The sequence below is a fragment of the Garra rufa genome, chromosome 3, assembly GCF_049309525.1.
Source record: "Garra rufa chromosome 3, GarRuf1.0, whole genome shotgun sequence".
NCBI lineage: Eukaryota > Metazoa > Chordata > Actinopteri > Cypriniformes > Cyprinidae > Garra > Garra rufa.
Window position 1 is genome coordinate 28,942,017 of NC_133363.1, and position 17,500 is coordinate 28,959,516.

Genomic DNA, 17,500 nt, shown 5'->3' on the forward strand with positions numbered 1-17,500 from the left:
CTTGCTAAATAAAAGTATACATTTCTATAATTTCTTTCCCAAAAAACAAAAATTATACTGACTGGTATAGTGTATAATGTTACAAAAGCTTTTTATTTCAGATAAAGCTGATCTTTGGATCTTTCTATTCAAAAAATCCTGAAAAAAAATTTACTCAACTGTTTTAAATATTGATGATAATAATAATAATAATAATAATAATAATAATAATAATAATAATAACAACAATAACAACAACATGTTTCTTGAACAGCAAATCAGCATTTCAGAACGATTTCCGAAAGATCATGTAACAATTAAGACTAAAGATGTTAAAAATTCAGATTTAAAAAAAAAAAGTCACAGGAATTAATTACATTTTAAAATATCCAAACAGAAAACAGTTATTTTAAATAGCAAAAATATTCCAAATACAAATAAATGCAGGCGTGGTATGCAGAAAAGACATTAAAAATCTTACTGTTCAAAAACTTTTGATTTATTTACTTAATTTCTTGCCGTTTTTACCTCAGGACAGTATTAGGCCCGAAATTCTTCACATCAGTTAATAAATGCATAGATACGCAATAAACATTTGTACTTCTAAACAGTCTAGTGGTAAAATTTTCATTATGTGTGTAGGAGGTTTTGGGTTCTAATCTGCCCAGTCTAATTTTTTAGACCGCAGAGCAAGGACAATTTGTGTTTTGTTTTGTAATTTAACTGGAATTAGTATATAGTCTCCGCAATGTTAAACTGTGGAGGAGCCACAATAGAACGCTTCGTCACTAAAACATTGCAGCATTCAGCATGATCGTAAAAACAACCAATTCCAGCACCAGATCGCATCTTATTTTAACAGAAACGAATGTCATATTTGTTTCATCTCAGGTACATCCTTGCCGTAAAACGTTTAAAAAAAAAAAAAAAAAAAGGGATGGGGACAATTTGACCATGGCAAAAAGTGACGAGGACATGTCCCTGATCTATGACATGCATTTGAAAAATTAATGAGGGGAATTTTTATTTTTATGCTGATTTTAATGCCAAAATAACTTAATTCAAGACAAAGATAGTTGATTATGAGACTACATTAATGTGTGCATTTTTGGTTACCTGTCTGAGGAAGGTGATTGGCTGTTGTCCCATTGCATGTGCATCACCGATGTTGGCTTTGATGACTTCAGAGAAGGGTTTTGTACCACCCTAGAGAAAGAAAATAAGAAAAGGTGTGCGTTATGTGAACAATGTGTGCCCAAAAACCACGCTGCAAAGTACACATTCAATAGACTTGTCCTTGCTTGTACCAGAAAGCTGTAGGAAAAAAAGTTAATGACTGCAGTAAAAGCAGATGTTTGTCAAGACACGCATGATTAGGTTTAGTCACAAAAGCCAGGTTTATCGGCTATATTTGCATTAAATTAATGTTGCTTAATGCAGTTGTATAATATGTTTAAATCAGGCCAAGTATTGTGACCTACTAGAGACATAAATCAGACTAACAGGAACCTTGATTTCACGTCATTGTAGTCCTTAAACCGTTTCGTGAACATTCTGTACCAACTAGTCACAAGATAAGGACATGGCAACACAAAGTTCAATCAAGGTCTCGGTATGAGTAGAGGAAACTATCAGGGTCTGAGGGGGATCATGCCCTCGTCAGAGAGCTCTAGAAGGCACCTGTTCATGGGCTATAAATAAAGTTTCCTTCCTAAGTGCTCATCTGTCATTGCGGAGCATGCAAGCTCAAACATACTTATATGTCATGGTTTAGAGAGTTAGATAACATTACAGCTGAATGGACAGCTTTCACAGGAATCAGGCACCTTTGTTTCCCTGCTTTGATAAAAGCCCTGCCAGTAGGTCAGAAAGCGGACTGAGTGCTGTTTCTTTCAAAGCAACCTACATGGACACAATAAGAAAGGAAAGAGAAAATGAAGATGTGCCACAAGGCATGCAGGGTGGATCGGTTTGCACATTACTTTTAACCACCAAGCACATTTGGCATAAAAAGCAGTATACCCTGTTGGTGGATTGATCTACCCAACTCTGTCCAGACAGCCAAATTCCTCATAATCTTCAAAACACAACTGAAAACAACTGAATAACTGAATCTCTTCTGTATGTATCTAACTGCCTTATTATTAATAATAAAATAACAGAAAAATAAATACACTACCAGTCAAACATTTTTGAACAGAAAGATTTTCAATGTTTTTAAAAAAAAAGTATCTTCTGCTCACCAAGCCTGCATTTATTTGATCCAAAGTACAGCAAAAACGGGAATTCTGAAATAGTTTTAGCATTTAATAACTGTTTTCTATTTGAATATATTTAATGTATAAATGTATTTTAATCTTGTGATTTCAAAGCTGAATTTTTAGCATCATTACTCCAGTCACATGATCCTTCAGAAATCATTCTAATATTTTAATTGGCTACTCAAAAAAACATTTATCATTACCATTTTGAATTTTCTTCATGTTTCTTTGATGAACAGAAAGTTCAGAAGAACAGCATTTACCTGAAATAAAAATATTTTGCAACATTATACATCTTTATCATCACTTTTGATCAATTTAAAGCATCCTTGTTAAATAAAGGATGGCCACGGGGGTTAGAGAGTCGGACTTGTAACCCAAAGGTCCGGCAGGGATTGTTGGCGGGGAAGGTGAATAACCAGCACTCTCAATACCACGACTGAGGTGAGTCCCTTGAGCAAGGCACCGTACCCCCAACTGCTTCCCGGGCACCGCAGCAATGGCTGCCCACTGCTCCGGGTGTGTGTGTTCACTACTGTGTGTGTGCACTTGGATGGGTTAAATGCAGAGCACAAATTCCTAGTATGGGTCACCATACTTGGCCTCACTTCACCTCCTTTCCTTTCCTTTAAAAATGGTATAGTGTATAATGTTATAAAAGCTTTTTATTTCAGATAAATCCTGATCTTAGGATTTTTCTATTCATCAAAGAATTCTGAAAAAATGCACTCAACTGTTTTAAATACTGATACAAATTTTAAAATGTTTTTTGAACAGCAAAACAGCATATTAGATTGATTTCTGAAGGATCATGTGACACTGAAGACTGGAGTAATGACAATGAACATTTAGATTTGATCACAGGAATAAATTACTTTTTAAAATTTATTGAAATAGAAAACATTTATTTTAAATATAAAAATATTTTAAAATTGTACTGTTTTGCTTAACTTTGGATCAAATAAATGCAGGCTTATTGAGCAGAAGAGACCTCTTTAAAAAAAACATGAAAAAGTTTTTTTGGTTTGTTTGTTTTCATATTAAAACTAGGCTTTAATCTATTTTAATCCCACAGTAACATTTATGACTAAAGCTTACTTTAAGTTGTTGCTGTATTTTACATAGTGTTATCAACTATAATTGAAAGTGCACAATGTTTTGATTTCATGTCAGTATTTCCACATAACGTGTGTAAACGCTAGGAGTCAAAACTCCAAAAATGGAAAAAGGAACATCAATACAACAACCATATTTGATAAAGATAATACAGCATTTACAGTACAACATTTATTACTAAACAAGTCAGTAGTTGGTTAAAAATGAAACACTGACTTTATTGTTTGCAACTTGTGTTTCTACCTGTGCAATTTTGACTGTATTCTAGCACTGGTTACAGTTTTGCACGGAACAAAACCCGTGTTTGTTCCATTGGGGTGTCCAAATGCAAACATTTACAAACATGTAGCTCTGAAAGGCTGTATTTAAGAGCACAAAAGTGTAAAATGTGTATTTATTTAAACAATCAATTTGCTCACCTCCTCCAAGCATCTCTCAATCTCTCCGGCTTTAATGACGATGGGTCCCCTCACGGCGTACTCCACAGCTTTCACATGCGGGTTTAGAGTTTCCATTGTCAGGGTCTTCTCCCGCATCTTTCCGTTGAGGCGCTCAGCAGCCACTTTAGCCTCGGCGGTGATGAAGCGCATCTGGCCGTACTTCTCCACGGACGGACCTTGAGATTTGTGTCGTACCCCAGTAAGAGATGTCAGTGTGAAGGGGCTACACTGATCGAGAGCTCCGGCGATCAGGGATCGGGCTGCCAGTGACTGCAGGCGATACATGTTGACACAGTGAGGAAGTCGAGTTTGTCTGGTGAACCTGTCAAAAGCCCGGAACAAGGATGTTCGTGTAGAGACCCAACTGTAAAGATAACCGTTTTTCTAACCGCCACTCAAGGCAAAGGATAAAACGAACAAATAAAAAGCGAAATCACTTAAGAAAATGTTTCTTCTGTGCGAGGCTGAGCCGCATTGTTCAATACTTCGCTGTAACACGCTCCTCCGCTCATCAGAGAATCATCTCTTCATCATCGCCTACTATCATCCACCCGCCAATCTTTATGCTCTCATTCAGCAGGCTCATGTTTCTGTTAAGAATGGGGGTTGTAGTTCTCATGCTGTCGCTTAGATCCACCCTCGCCATTCACTGCGCTTAGAATAAAACTACAATACCCAGCGCTGTGTGAGATACCGCAGCCGGTGAGGGGTGGAGACTTTCGCCTCTGTCACAGCCGGCAAAAATTTCATCAGCACACAAGAGCGTGTAAAAAAGTACGGAGCCCCTTACGTCACCTGTAGAAGAAAAATAATTAATCCGTGGGGACGATTTTGCAATTCGTTCCCTCAGTTTATAAACCGTACCCACGAATTCTTAAACTGTTCCCTCGGTTTAATAAATCGTGCCCACGGATTAACAAACCGTACCCACGAATTTCCAATTCGTGCGCTCAGATTTGGTAAACCGTACCCTCGGATTTTGAATCCGTTCCGACAAATTCATAATCTGTGCGCACGCTTTAGCAATCCGTTCCCACGGGTTTTAAACTGTATTTACGGATTTGTGGCCCCGCCAAATGCATTGTATTGCATTTATTAAACTTTATTTCTCATAGGCTATATGAGACCATGGAACACTGACAAAACAGAGTTTTTAGCGTTTATTTTATATTAATCACTAACAGATTAGCTGCTAAAACACCACACCTGTTTTATCCCATTGGTTATTAATGTAAAATAAACGCTAAAAAGAAGAATGTAAAAAGAAGAATATTTTGTAAGTGTGGACCATGCATGGTACCAAAATAAAATAATAAGTGAAGAGCGCTGTTTAAACGGCTTTGCTTTATTTAATAATATTTTTCAAAATATAAAATTGCCTGAATAAAAAAAAAAAAAAAAAAAAAAAAAAACGAGTTTTGGAGAGGAGAAGAAAGCAATACAAAACAAATAATGTACAGGTTATGTTGTCATTCCTTTGCTCTCAAACTAAATGCAATGTAATATATTACATATTTAATAATTACATTAACAGTGAAACATGCATCTAACTCTGAGTGAAAAGATTATCATAAAATCGCCAAAATGAGTCTACATGTTAAGAATGAACAAACACATTTGTGCACTCATTTATTTAGCCTATAAATTAAAATAATAATTACTATTTTAAGTATTATGACGTAAACAGCTTATACTACTGTTTCTACTGATCGGAGCCACAAATCCGTGAGTACAGTTTAAAACCCGTGGGAACGGATTGCTAAAGCGTGCGCACGGATTATGAATTTGTCGGTACGGATTCAAAATCCGAGGGTACGGTTTACAAAATCTGAGCGCACGGATTGGAAATTCGTGGGTACGGTTTGTTAATCCGTGGGCACGATTTATTAAACCGAGGGAACAGTTTAAGAATTCGTGGGTATGGTTTATAAACTGAGGGAACGAATTGCAAAACCGTCCCCACGGATTAATTATTTTTCTTCTACAGGTGACGTAAGGGGCTCCGTAATACGGAGTCTCTAACCAGTGTTTGGTTTTAAAAGCTTTAAATTGTTACAAACAACATGATATGTCTAGTAATTTACGTTTTCGTTCTTTAAACGATTAACTAAAAAATCACATATATCACATAACTACCTAAAAATTTAGGTAGATTAAAACTTAAAAAAAAAACTGAATAAGGAACATTTGAAAAATTTGTAATTGAAATATTTACCCTCAGTGTCAGAAAACAGGAAATCTTATTGTTTGCGTCTTTTGTGCTTTGTCACATTGAAGGGGAAGCAGAATTCAAATTCTATCTACTTCATAAAACCACGCTGTTTTGGTTCATTTTAGACAACATTAAAATCTGGGTTAAAAACAACTCAGTGGTCAGGGCCGATGCATTTCGGGACCTTCGGGTGTCCCGTGTTCGAGTCCCAGCTCTCGGACCTTTCCCGATCCCATCTCCCACTTCGTTTCCTGTCTCACTACTGTCTTATCAATTAAAGACAAAAAATGCCAAAAACAAATCTTTAAAAAAAAAAATACAACTCAGTGCTGGGTGAAATATGGACAAACCAAGCGACTTAAATGTTTAACTCAACCTTCTGGGTAGTTTTATTTACCTCAGCTATTGTTTAAAAATGACCATTTGGCTGGCATTCACATATGTCATGTATCTGGTCTGTCTTCTCATCATGAACTCTTGCACACACATTCTGGACTGCAATCCCCATAAGCCACTGCACCAATCACTGCACACAGCTGCTCCTTGTTTCCCACTGAACTGATTGCTGCACACACCTGTTTCACATTTACCCACATGCATTTAAGCCACAGACACACACACTTCCTTGCGAAGTCTTATCGTTCTATATGGTCGTAATTCTAAGCGTTTTTCTCTGTGTTGGATTATCTGTGTATGACTCTGGACTGTGTACCCCGTTGACGCTTCCTGCCATTGCGACCATTCCCTGTCTATCGAACTGTTTCCCGGATTACCTACGTTGTTCCTGTTTTCTGGTGATTATTCTGACCTGTTGACGATTCTAATAAATGCTGCAAATGGATCCGCACGTCTCAGTCTGACTCCTTGTGACAACATAACTGCTAGAGGCATTGGCAATAATCAAAAGCTGAACATTTATTAAATTAGTATAAAGTAATTTAAAAATGTTTATTATTTAAATATTATTTATTCGACATATTAATAAATGTTAATTTACAGTGGCGGCTGGTCAATAGGGGGCGCTGGGGCGCCGCCCCCTCAAGTTAGCCAAGGAAGAAGACTACTAACATGTAAAAAATAAGTCTAATACATATTGCAAAATAATCACGAAATTGCATTATTTTGTCATACTATTCGACTGGTAGTTATGTTAGAACCTGTTAAAAATAAAAAAAATCCAAACTGTTTTTCGTTTGTTCGTGTATGCGGGACGCCAGCCAAATGGGTGTCTATAGACCTTTTTCACAGAAACCGGAAATACGCAATCGCAGGGTATGCAGACTTCCTGTGTAATGTCAACACAGCAGAAAGCCGGGTAATTTAAAATTAAAATGGGGAGAGTCTACACAACTTCCCTCGCTGGTTTGTCAAAGATAACTTTTGCCGACCTCATAAGAGTCGTGTAGGAAAACTCCGTCACAAAGAGGAACAAATTGGATAAAGGATATACATTTTTCCACTAAGAGTTTATCCGCGTTTATACACGCTTAACGTACGTAAAAAATGACCAGAAAACCCCAAATTTCTGTCAAACCTTACTTGGAACAAACACTAACTACTATCAAAAGAACGAGCCCTTATTCCACAGATAAAGTGCATAATATCACGTTAAGCGTTTTCTCCCCCATAGAAGCCCATTGTAAGGAAACAGCTTGGTTTAACTTACCTTAACAGCGACCAGGGAAGACCAAACTTCTGTTAAATTTCACTTATAATAAACACTTGCTGCTCTCAAAAGAACGAGCTCTCATTCAGCATATAAAGTGATCGCGCCCCATAGAAGTCTATTATACAAAAAAAAAAAAAGCTTAACGTGGCTTAAAATTTTACTTATAATAAATACTTTCTGCTGTCAAAATAATGAGCTCTTATTGAGCATATAAAGTGAATAATATAAATTGAATAATATCACGCTTTTCTCCCTATAGAACTCTATTAAGGAAAAAGCTTAACATGGTTTGTTATAATGGACTTCTATGGGGGCGATCACTTTATATGCTGAATAAGAGCTCTTTCTTTTGACAGCAGCAAGTATTTATTATAAGTGAAATTTAACATAAGTTTGGTTTTCCCTGGTCGCTGTTGAGGTACGTAAACCACGTTAAGCTGTTTCTTTATAATGGGCTTCTATGGGGGAGAAAACGCTTAACGTGATATTATTCACTTTATCTGTGGAATAAGGGCTCATTCTTTTGATAGTAGTTAATGTTTGTTCCACATAAGGTTTGACAGAAACTTGGGGTTTCCTGGTCGTTTTTTACATACATTAAGCCACGTTAAGCGTTTTTCACGTTGTTTAACTGGTTACCGGCATACCGGGGCGGGAACAGCAATTACGTATTTCCGGCGCAAAATACGGAAGTTGTGAGAAAGGTTTTTTTTTTTTTTTTTTTTTTTTTTTTTTGCTTAGAGAACATACAAAATACCAAATGAACAACAACAAAGATCTTATTACACGTCAAGAAGTCCAAATAGCAGCATAATAAAAATAAATATACATTAGAAAAATCCAGAGACAAAAATAAATACAAACATAAATACAAAAATAAAATACAAAAGAATAGAATAGAAGGGGCTTAACCATCAAAAAATACCTTCAACAGATTACACAGTTTAAGGGCTTTTTTATGATTCATAATTTTTAAAGATTTGAAGAAGATTGTTAAATCTTTCTGAAAAAGAAAGAAAGTGGGGGGTTCTTTAAAGAATCTGCATTTATGAATAAAGTAATTGGTCAAGCTTACAATATTATTAACCAGATATTCAACATCAGAATTCTGACAAAATGACAAATATTTTACAGTTTTAAAATCAAAGTCAGGTATTACATATTTTAAACTTAACCAAGCATAGAGGTCATCCCAGAGTTTTTTAGAGAATTTACATAAATAAAACAAATGTTCTAATGACTCTATGTCTGCTTCACAAAAAGTGCACTCATTACAATCCATATTAAATCTGTGTCTCAGGAACTCATTACAGGGGTAGATGTCATTAATAATTTTAAACTGAACTTCTTAGTTGTGAGAAAGGTCTATTAGGTCTGTAAATTTTTGAAACGCATGTGACTTGAGGCTGAGCTCTGATTGGCTTGTTTCAGATTGTCCTCGGGGCGCAGAGCAGAGCGCCCCAGACCCTCCTACTTAAGATTTTAGCCAATCAATATTGTTTTTATACATTTTGTCCTCATGTGATTGGACCGTTCTCGACTGTCAAATATGTGCAATATCTTTTCCGAGATGAAAGTAAATTCGATTTTATCTAAAAAAAAATAAAAAACTATCACAAGCATTTCAGATGAAGAAAAAAATAAAAACAAACATACGAATCATGGAGCTTGGATAAAGGTTGCTCGCTAGATGCAATGTAAGTCATGCCTTATATCGTTTTCCCTGTTTGTTATTTCAAAGTCCTGTCACCAAATCGTTGTGGGCAACTACACAAAGTAACTGAAACAATGCAGTTTAACTCGATCGTAGGGGTACAATGGTTTATGTGGATGATGCAGTTACACAATAGACGTCTTTTTTCAAGTAAATTATGAGTGTTTATGTTAGTATTATTATAAGCACAAAATATATATATAGTGTTCCTTCTTTAATTGGACTTACATTCAGTTATGTCTACCAACTTGACAAATATATTGTTAATACCATTATAATTAGTTCAAAACAATTAATGGTCTACAAGTATTTAGTATAGTTTTTGCATAAGTTACTTATTATATTGGACTATATATTACTTTATGAAAATTAATTTATATGCAATGTTTTACTACAAATCTATTTATTTTCACTGTCTTTAAAACTGAGATTTATCCTGTGGCTCCCTCGTGTGGATAACTTATGGCCTTCATCTCTGAATCACATTATTATAAATGGCTTATATTTTTTTGGATGATTAAAAATGTTTAATGATTTCTTTACTGATAATAAAGCTTATATTAACAATGTGATTCATTTTGTGTGCGCCCCCCTAAAATTGTTTAGCACCAGCCGCCACTGTTATTGAACATAATATTAAATGATCATTTCCAGCCTATTTTGGGTTAATTTTAAGCAAGAAATATAGTCATTTTTAAGTAATAGTTTTTAATGTAAATGAAACTACCTAGAAGTTTGGATTAAAAATTTAACCCAACTGCTGGGTCGAAACAACCCAATCGCTGGGTTTGTCCATATTTCACCCAGCACTGGGTTGCTTTTAACCCACCATTTTTTGAGTGTACTCTACTATTATTATTTTCATTATTTTGCTATGTTAGAATGCCTCATATAAGCATTGGTTTTATATGGAAAGTATTCACAAATACAAGTCAAAGGCTGGAAAAGTGAAATTGTTTCTGCAGACTGTGTAATCTGAAAGAAATGCTGCCATCTGTTGGACATCAGGCTGTATAATCGCTATAATATATAGCCTATGTATTGTTTTTATTAACATCTTTTAGAACGCCTACCTCTCACTGGTACCATCTGTTTGTCATTATGCTTTTTATTATTATTTATAAGTTATTTTTTATAAGATATTTGGTAAAGAGTGGTTTCTCTTATTACTTTTGACATGCCAGTGAAAACTTGTGTTAATAATACAAAAAGAAAGATTTCCCACTTGTTCCCAAACAAGATTCTCTTTCAGTCTGATCTAAAGTCAAATTTTCCCAGAAAACGTCATTAACACCCTATGCACCAGTAGCCTACGTCATCTTGTGAGAGGTTAAAAGAGCAGCCTTGTGCTGAACAATGACTTGTTTAGCATATGAAGAGGACATGAGATTCCCACAGTGCAACCAACAACCATGAAGTCTGCAGAGCCACACATAATGTTCTTTTAAGATTTTTCTATTTCAATAGACACTCAACAGTGGGCCTTACCATTTTAAAGCGATATTGACAAAATGCTACTTTTCCGCTGTAATTTCAAAACACTAAAGCAGTCTATTCCATGCAGTGTTTATGGATAATACTAACAGAGAATTACGTAATGAGCTTATAAAATAAAAACAGCTCTCTGGTTATCTCTCACCTATTTATTGTTTTATAAACAAAACATATTCCCGTTAAGACCTTTCTATGAAATAATGAGTAGTTTAGATTCCTTGTATCAAACGTTTTTGAAGAGTAAGATTTTTAATGTTTTTCAAAGAATTCTCTTTCCACTTGTCTAGACACTCCAGACGTAAGAACATACGTCAAAATCTTTCATTTCCTAGCCCCATATTACTGCAACTTCTCTAAAATATTTCTTAATGCTTAAGATATTTGAAATGCTACTAGATGTTCCTCTTTACATTTTTGCTCATTTACGGAACAGACAAGAAGCATTAAAACTAAGAAATGAAGAGCAGAATCTTTTTAGGATGATGCAAAATGAGAAAATATAGACTCAAACTGAATAAAATGATTGCAGCAGTGATGGACGCTGAAAATACATTACCAGTCAAAAGTTTTCAAACAGTATGATTTTTAATGCTTTTAAAGAATTCTCTTCTGCTTACCAAGCCTGCATTTATTTGATCCAAAGTACAGCAAAAACAGTAATATTTTAAAATATTTTTACTATTTAGATTTTAAAATGTAATTTATTCCTGTGATCAAATCTGCAATTTCAGCATAATTACTCCAGTCTTCAGTGTCACATGATCCTTCAGAAGTCATTCTAATATGCTGATTTGCTGTTCAAGAAACATTTTTTTTGTTATAGTTGAGTACTTTTTCTTACCTTTATCTTTTAAAGATCCAAAGATCAGCATTTATCTGAAATAAAAAGCTTTTGTAACATTCTACATTATACCATTCAAAATAAATGATAGAAAGTAATACTTTTATTTAGCAAGGATGCTTTAAAATGATCAAAAGTGATGATAAAGACATTTATAATGTTATAGAAGATTTCTATTTCAGATAAATGCTGTTATTCTGAACTTTCTATTCATAAAAGAAACCTGAAAAAATTCTACTCAGCTGTTTTCAACATAATAATAAATGTTTTTTTTTTGAGCAGCAAATCAAAATAACTCAGCTTCGAAATCACATGAATAAATTACATTTTTAAATATATTCAAATTTAAAACAGTTCTTTAAATAGTAAAAATATTTCAGATTTGTACTGTTTTTGCTGTAGTTTTGATCAAATAAATGCAGTCTTAATGAGCAGAAGAGACTTCTTAAAAAGAAAACATTAAAAATCTTACTGTTCAAAACTTTTGACTGGTAGTCTGTTACACATAATATGTATCAATATGGACTTTAAGGCACAGCCCATATACTACTGACAAATATTTGAATAATAGCTGAGATCAATTTGCCAGGTTGTTGAAAATATTATTTACACAAATTTTTGTTGTTAAAGAGTAATCAGATCCTTTTGTGACATACTAACCATGCTCATCTTGCACAACTAGTCATACAGCTTTTACGTTAAGCTAAGAAATGCTTGTTATACTTATTCTAGTGAATTTTGATATGACATTGTTCAACCTATGAAAAAGAGACACTGATTACAGCCTTACAGCATACTGGTGTTTCAGTGTCAGACTAGCTTGCAAACCAATGTGAGGGAACAATAAACAGTGTTTTTTTGGTACAGGAAAAAGTAATACAATAACACAATACAATCTAATGCTCTCACACACTGCTGCACAAACACTTACACAATACATGTCGCCAATTATAAAAATAATTTATTGAAGTATTTCATGTGATGATGTGTGATATATGTGACCCTGGACCACAAAACCAGTCATAAGGGTCTTTTTTGTTTTTATTAATATTTAAACATCATCGGATTAAATAAGCTTTCCATTGATGTATGATTTTATAGGATAGGAACATATATTAAAATCTGGAATCTGAAGGTGCAAAAAAGAAAATCTAAATATTGAGAAAATCGCATTTAAAGTTGTCCAAATAAAGTTCTTCTTAAAGTTTTGATATATTTACGGTAGGAAATTTACAAAATATCTTCATGGAACATGATCTTTACTTAATATCCTAATGATTTCTGGCATAAAAGAAAAATCGATCATTTTGAGCCATACAATTTTTTGGGCTATTGCTACAAATATACCCGTGCTACTTAAGACTGGTTTTGTGGTCCAAGGTCACATATTACTAGTCAGATATTTCAATATTGACAGATTTCGTCGGATCGAACGGTTGTTTACATCGAGCCACAATATTAAAATGTAATGGCAGTGTCTCAACCAGCATATCTGTTTCACCTACATCAGCACTTTATTGTTCTTCACCCATGTGACTGTCGTGCTGTAGTGCGCATGCCCCGCGAGTGCTGCATGCATAAAGGAAATATCTGGACAGCAGAATATTATTATTGCTGTTCTCGCTCTCAAAGCTGTTTTTGTGACCCACAGTGCTCAACCTCAGAGTGTATATACAAAAATTGTCTTAATCTTTCCATTGCTAGTTGTGGGTCACGTGAGCTGCCAGCCAGGGACCGAGCGACCCTCCTCAGCGCGCATGCGCAGTCTGCATTGTGCGATTGATGGTCCATCGGCTGTGTGTGTCTGAGCTCCCGGGAACCCGATCAGCTGCACTTCTCTGTGTGCGTTAGTGCAGCTGGAAGTTTTACAGTACGATCGCCGAGATCAAGGGATATTATAGAAGCTCTTCGTTATAAACATGTCTACAAACAAAGTGAAGAAAGTGAAAATGGCAACCAAATCATGCCCGGAGTGTGACCAACAGGTGAGGTGTTGTTTTCAATGAATGATACATATTTGTGTTTTTGTTCAAGTTAGTATGGTATGTGCGTCAATAAAGTACATTTATTTATTTATTACATCTGTGTGAGTTACAAACAGCGTTGCTAGGTGATGTGAAATGTGGTTTTCACATTTTGGCGATTGTATCGAAGTGATATTATTGATATTATGTGTCGTATCACAAAATAAGCCACCGAATTTTGTTTTCATTTAAGCTTGGAGATGAAAACGTGTAAGCCTGTAAAAGCATATCTAGCTTACTGCATTGAAACAGTGAAATTTCATAGGTTTCATGCTGTCTGTTTTCACCACGAAGGAGGCTGATCTCAGCGATTAAACTGCTTATAAATGTGGATAATCATATCTACAGTCTTCAACCACTTCAAATGATTATAAAACAATACATTCATGCTGATTTTGACATATAAACGACGAATTACTATTGTTTATTTTGCCCTTGAACAAACAGAACTCATGTCATTGCAGATCATTTCATAAGACTGTGTTTTGTGTCTGTATCGTGTTTTGGCACCATATTGGGGGGTATTGTTTCCTGTTTACTGTAGAGTCAGTGTCAGTTTTTCCTCAGTCAAAGGATGTTTAAAATGTTGCCTTTATAAGGCAGACCATTTTTATTTACTCCTTTGTAAATGCGTAATATTGAAGTGCTTTTCCTCAAGTGTTGTGAAATATTTAGTCAGTCATTGTACATAAATTTCAGTGTGTACTGAACTTCACTGAGTTCCCATTCTCTCTTTCTGTTTCTCTCAGATTCCTGTGGCTTGTAAATCCTGTCCTTGTGGCTACGTCTTCATTAGCCGAAAGCTTCTCAATGCCAAATTAAATGAGAGGTCTCCAGTAATGGGTAAATTATGCATCTTTTATGTGTTTTATGCATTTGAAAACCTTACTTCTTTATTATGTTATTGTAAATTATCTACAGTTGAATTATTTATCAAGTGGTCTGTAATGTGACTATTGATCTGGAAAGTGACTTCTACGGAATTGAGGTTTAAAATTTTTACAATGGAATGTAATTCCAGAACTTGATCAGCTAAGTTTTCTCTCTTGTTGAAAATAAACCCTTGCTCATTTCATTCCTTTAATATTTACCCATATGAGTCGGCCATAGTTAGCCTGCGTCCTCAGGCTATGCTCATGAGTCATGTTGATAAAAAAAAAAAAAATGTTATTTTTTTTTTTACATACTATCAGTATGTGTTGGACTCTTTGGGCTTGTGAATGGAAATAAACAGCAGGCAAGTTTTCAGTCAGCAGGATGCATTGAGAATACTGAAATGAGTGGTGCAGTGATGGCTGTTTGCTTGAGTGAGTAGTGCTAAGAGAGATGGGGGAAGGGCAAACTAATTCCTGTCTGAAAAGCTTGTTCCTGCCGCCTCTCGCTCTCTCTCTCTCTCTCCACCCCCTCCCTCCACTGTCTTATCAAGAAACTAGTCAGTATTTAAGTTGACTAATTTTTATTTTACATCAAGTCATTTATAAAATCTAACAACAATTATACAGAATATATTTCTCAAAGTTGATGTCACAAAATGACGCCTGTAGAAAACGTAAACAGTGTGTTATATAAGTGATAAGAGGCCAGCTTGGGTTGTTGTGATCTTGTTAAATGTGACAACTACACTACCAGTCAAAAGTTTTTGAACAGTAAGGTTTTTTAAAAGAATTCTCTTCTGCTCACCAAGCTTGCAATTATTTAATCCAAAATACAGAAAAAGCAGCAATATTGTGAAATATTTTTACTAATTAAAATGACTGCTTTCTATTTGAATATATTTTTAAATGTAATTTATTTCTGGGATCAAAGCTACATTTTCAGCATCATTAATCCAGTTCTTAGTGTCACATGATCCTTTAGAAATCATTCTATTATGCTGATTTGCTGCTCAATAAACATTTATTATTAGTAGTAGTAAAAACAGTAATTTATTTGTAGGATTCTTAGATAAATAGAAAGATCCAAAGATCAGCATTTATCTATAATAAAATATTTTGTAACATTATACATTATACCATTCAAAAGCTTGGAGTCAGTATAACCTTTTTTCCTTTTTAGAGAAAGAAATGATAGAAATTAATACTTTTATTTAGCAAGGATGCCTTAAATTAATCAAAAGTGATGATAAATACATTTATAATGTTACAAAAGATTTCTGTTTCAGACAGATGTTGTTCTTCTGAACTTTTTATTCATCAAAGAAACCTAAAAAAATTCTACTCAGCTGTTTTTAATATAATAATAAAATGCAGCAAATATTAGAATATTAAAACGATTTCTGAAGGATTATGTGACTGGACTAAGAATGCTAAAAATTCAGCTTTGAAATCACAGGAATAAATGACATTTAAAAAATATATTCAAATAGAAAACAGTTATTTTAAATAATAAAAAAATATGTAAACATTTTTTACAGCTTTTGTTGTATTTCGGATCAAATAAATGCAGGCTTGGTGAGCATAAGATTATATTTTAACAAAAACAAAAAATCTTTTGACTGGTAGTGTATGTGATTTATAGTTGCACTGTTTGGGCATGAGAAAAACATTTCAGTGTGCAGTTTCTATTTCACAATAAATGCATTTATTTGATTTTCTGCTATTTGGAATTATATTAAAGCACTGACATCAAATTTTAGGCCAGTCATGAGTATTCCATTGTATACGCTAGTAAACAATGTCTCATTGTTTACATATCAAATGGGCAGATAGTCTCAAGTCTCAGAAGTTTTATGATTTTTATTGTTCAAAGCCCAGCTGGCGTGTGCATTGCGTTTTTTGGCGGCGCAGACTCAGTCTGTGATTGTTACAATGAGTTATGACTGGAATGCTCTGCACAAATGTTCTTTGTTGAAATGTTTTACCACAGTGTGATGTATACATTGTTTGTCCAACTTCTCAACATTCATATATATATTTATGTACCAATAATTGTGAGCTTTTCACAAGTCACATAAGGAATTAATTTGTTAATATATGGTGGGTCTGAGATCCTACTTTTATTATGTTATGTGAAGGGTGTAGCCATAGTTTCTTCTGAGAGAAACATTTCCATTTGAGCAGTAGTATTTATTCAAGGCTTGCCCTTCAGTCTGCTAAGAATAATGTGCTCAATTTAAATTAGGACAGACTTTATTTAGATTGCCCTGCCTGTCCTTGCTTTGTTTGCTTCTTGGACAGAATTTTAAACCAGATTAAATATTAAAACAAAGACATTTATGTAAAAAATGGTCCCTGTTTGCAACATGAAATAAAACGAGTATGATGAGAATATTTGATCACATTTAAAGCTAAGCTTTCCAGATATTTAAAAAAAAATGTTCTCACATGATGCAACCCAGACTTCATGATTGTGTCATAGTTGTGAAGGAGTTACGCAGTGTTAATTAGCTGTAGAACAGAGCTGTTCTTGTTAGTGCAGGTTATTGACAGGGCCTGGATTCCTGAGTTAATGTGCAGTCGTACAGCAGGCCTGTAAATGGAGTGAGTAGAAAAAGATCTTATCACAGTAGTTGGAATCAAATGGCTGCCGTGGAAATACTTGATTATATAAATATTTAAAATATCTGTTGGAGACAGAATGTGTTGCCATTAGTGAATCACAGAATTAGGTTACAGCAAGATTATTAAATCATCAATCATTCAGTGTTTGATTATTGTAAATATATGTGACAATATATTAAGTTGACATGCTGTACTTCATCTAAACAACATTTTAAACAGCATGTTTGTAATTTGTTTTTTAATTATTGTG

General features: G+C 34.4%; 2 protein-coding genes across 2 annotated transcripts in view; one reads left to right on the plus strand and one right to left on the minus strand.

Moving 5' to 3' along the window:
• Positions 1–4,346, minus strand: part of gpt2 (glutamic pyruvate transaminase (alanine aminotransferase) 2) — a 7,361-nt gene extending 3,015 nt beyond the window's left edge. Inside the window, exons 1-2 of the mRNA XM_073836593.1 lie at positions 3,776–4,346; positions 1,096–1,185 (exon numbers count right to left, since the gene is read on the minus strand). Of these exons, the coding sequence (XP_073692694.1) occupies positions 1,096–1,185; positions 3,776–4,081 (396 nt within the window). The 5' untranslated portion in view covers positions 4,082–4,346. The remainder of the gene's footprint in view (positions 1–1,095; positions 1,186–3,775) is intronic.
• A 9,136-nt stretch (positions 4,347–13,482) lies between these two features.
• Positions 13,483–17,500, plus strand: part of c3h16orf87 (chromosome 3 C16orf87 homolog) — an 11,258-nt gene continuing 7,240 nt past the window's right edge. The window contains exons 1-2 of the mRNA XM_073836922.1: positions 13,483–13,711; positions 14,500–14,593. Coding sequence (XP_073693023.1) covers positions 13,646–13,711; positions 14,500–14,593 — 160 coding nt within the window. The 5' untranslated portion in view covers positions 13,483–13,645. The remainder of the gene's footprint in view (positions 13,712–14,499; positions 14,594–17,500) is intronic.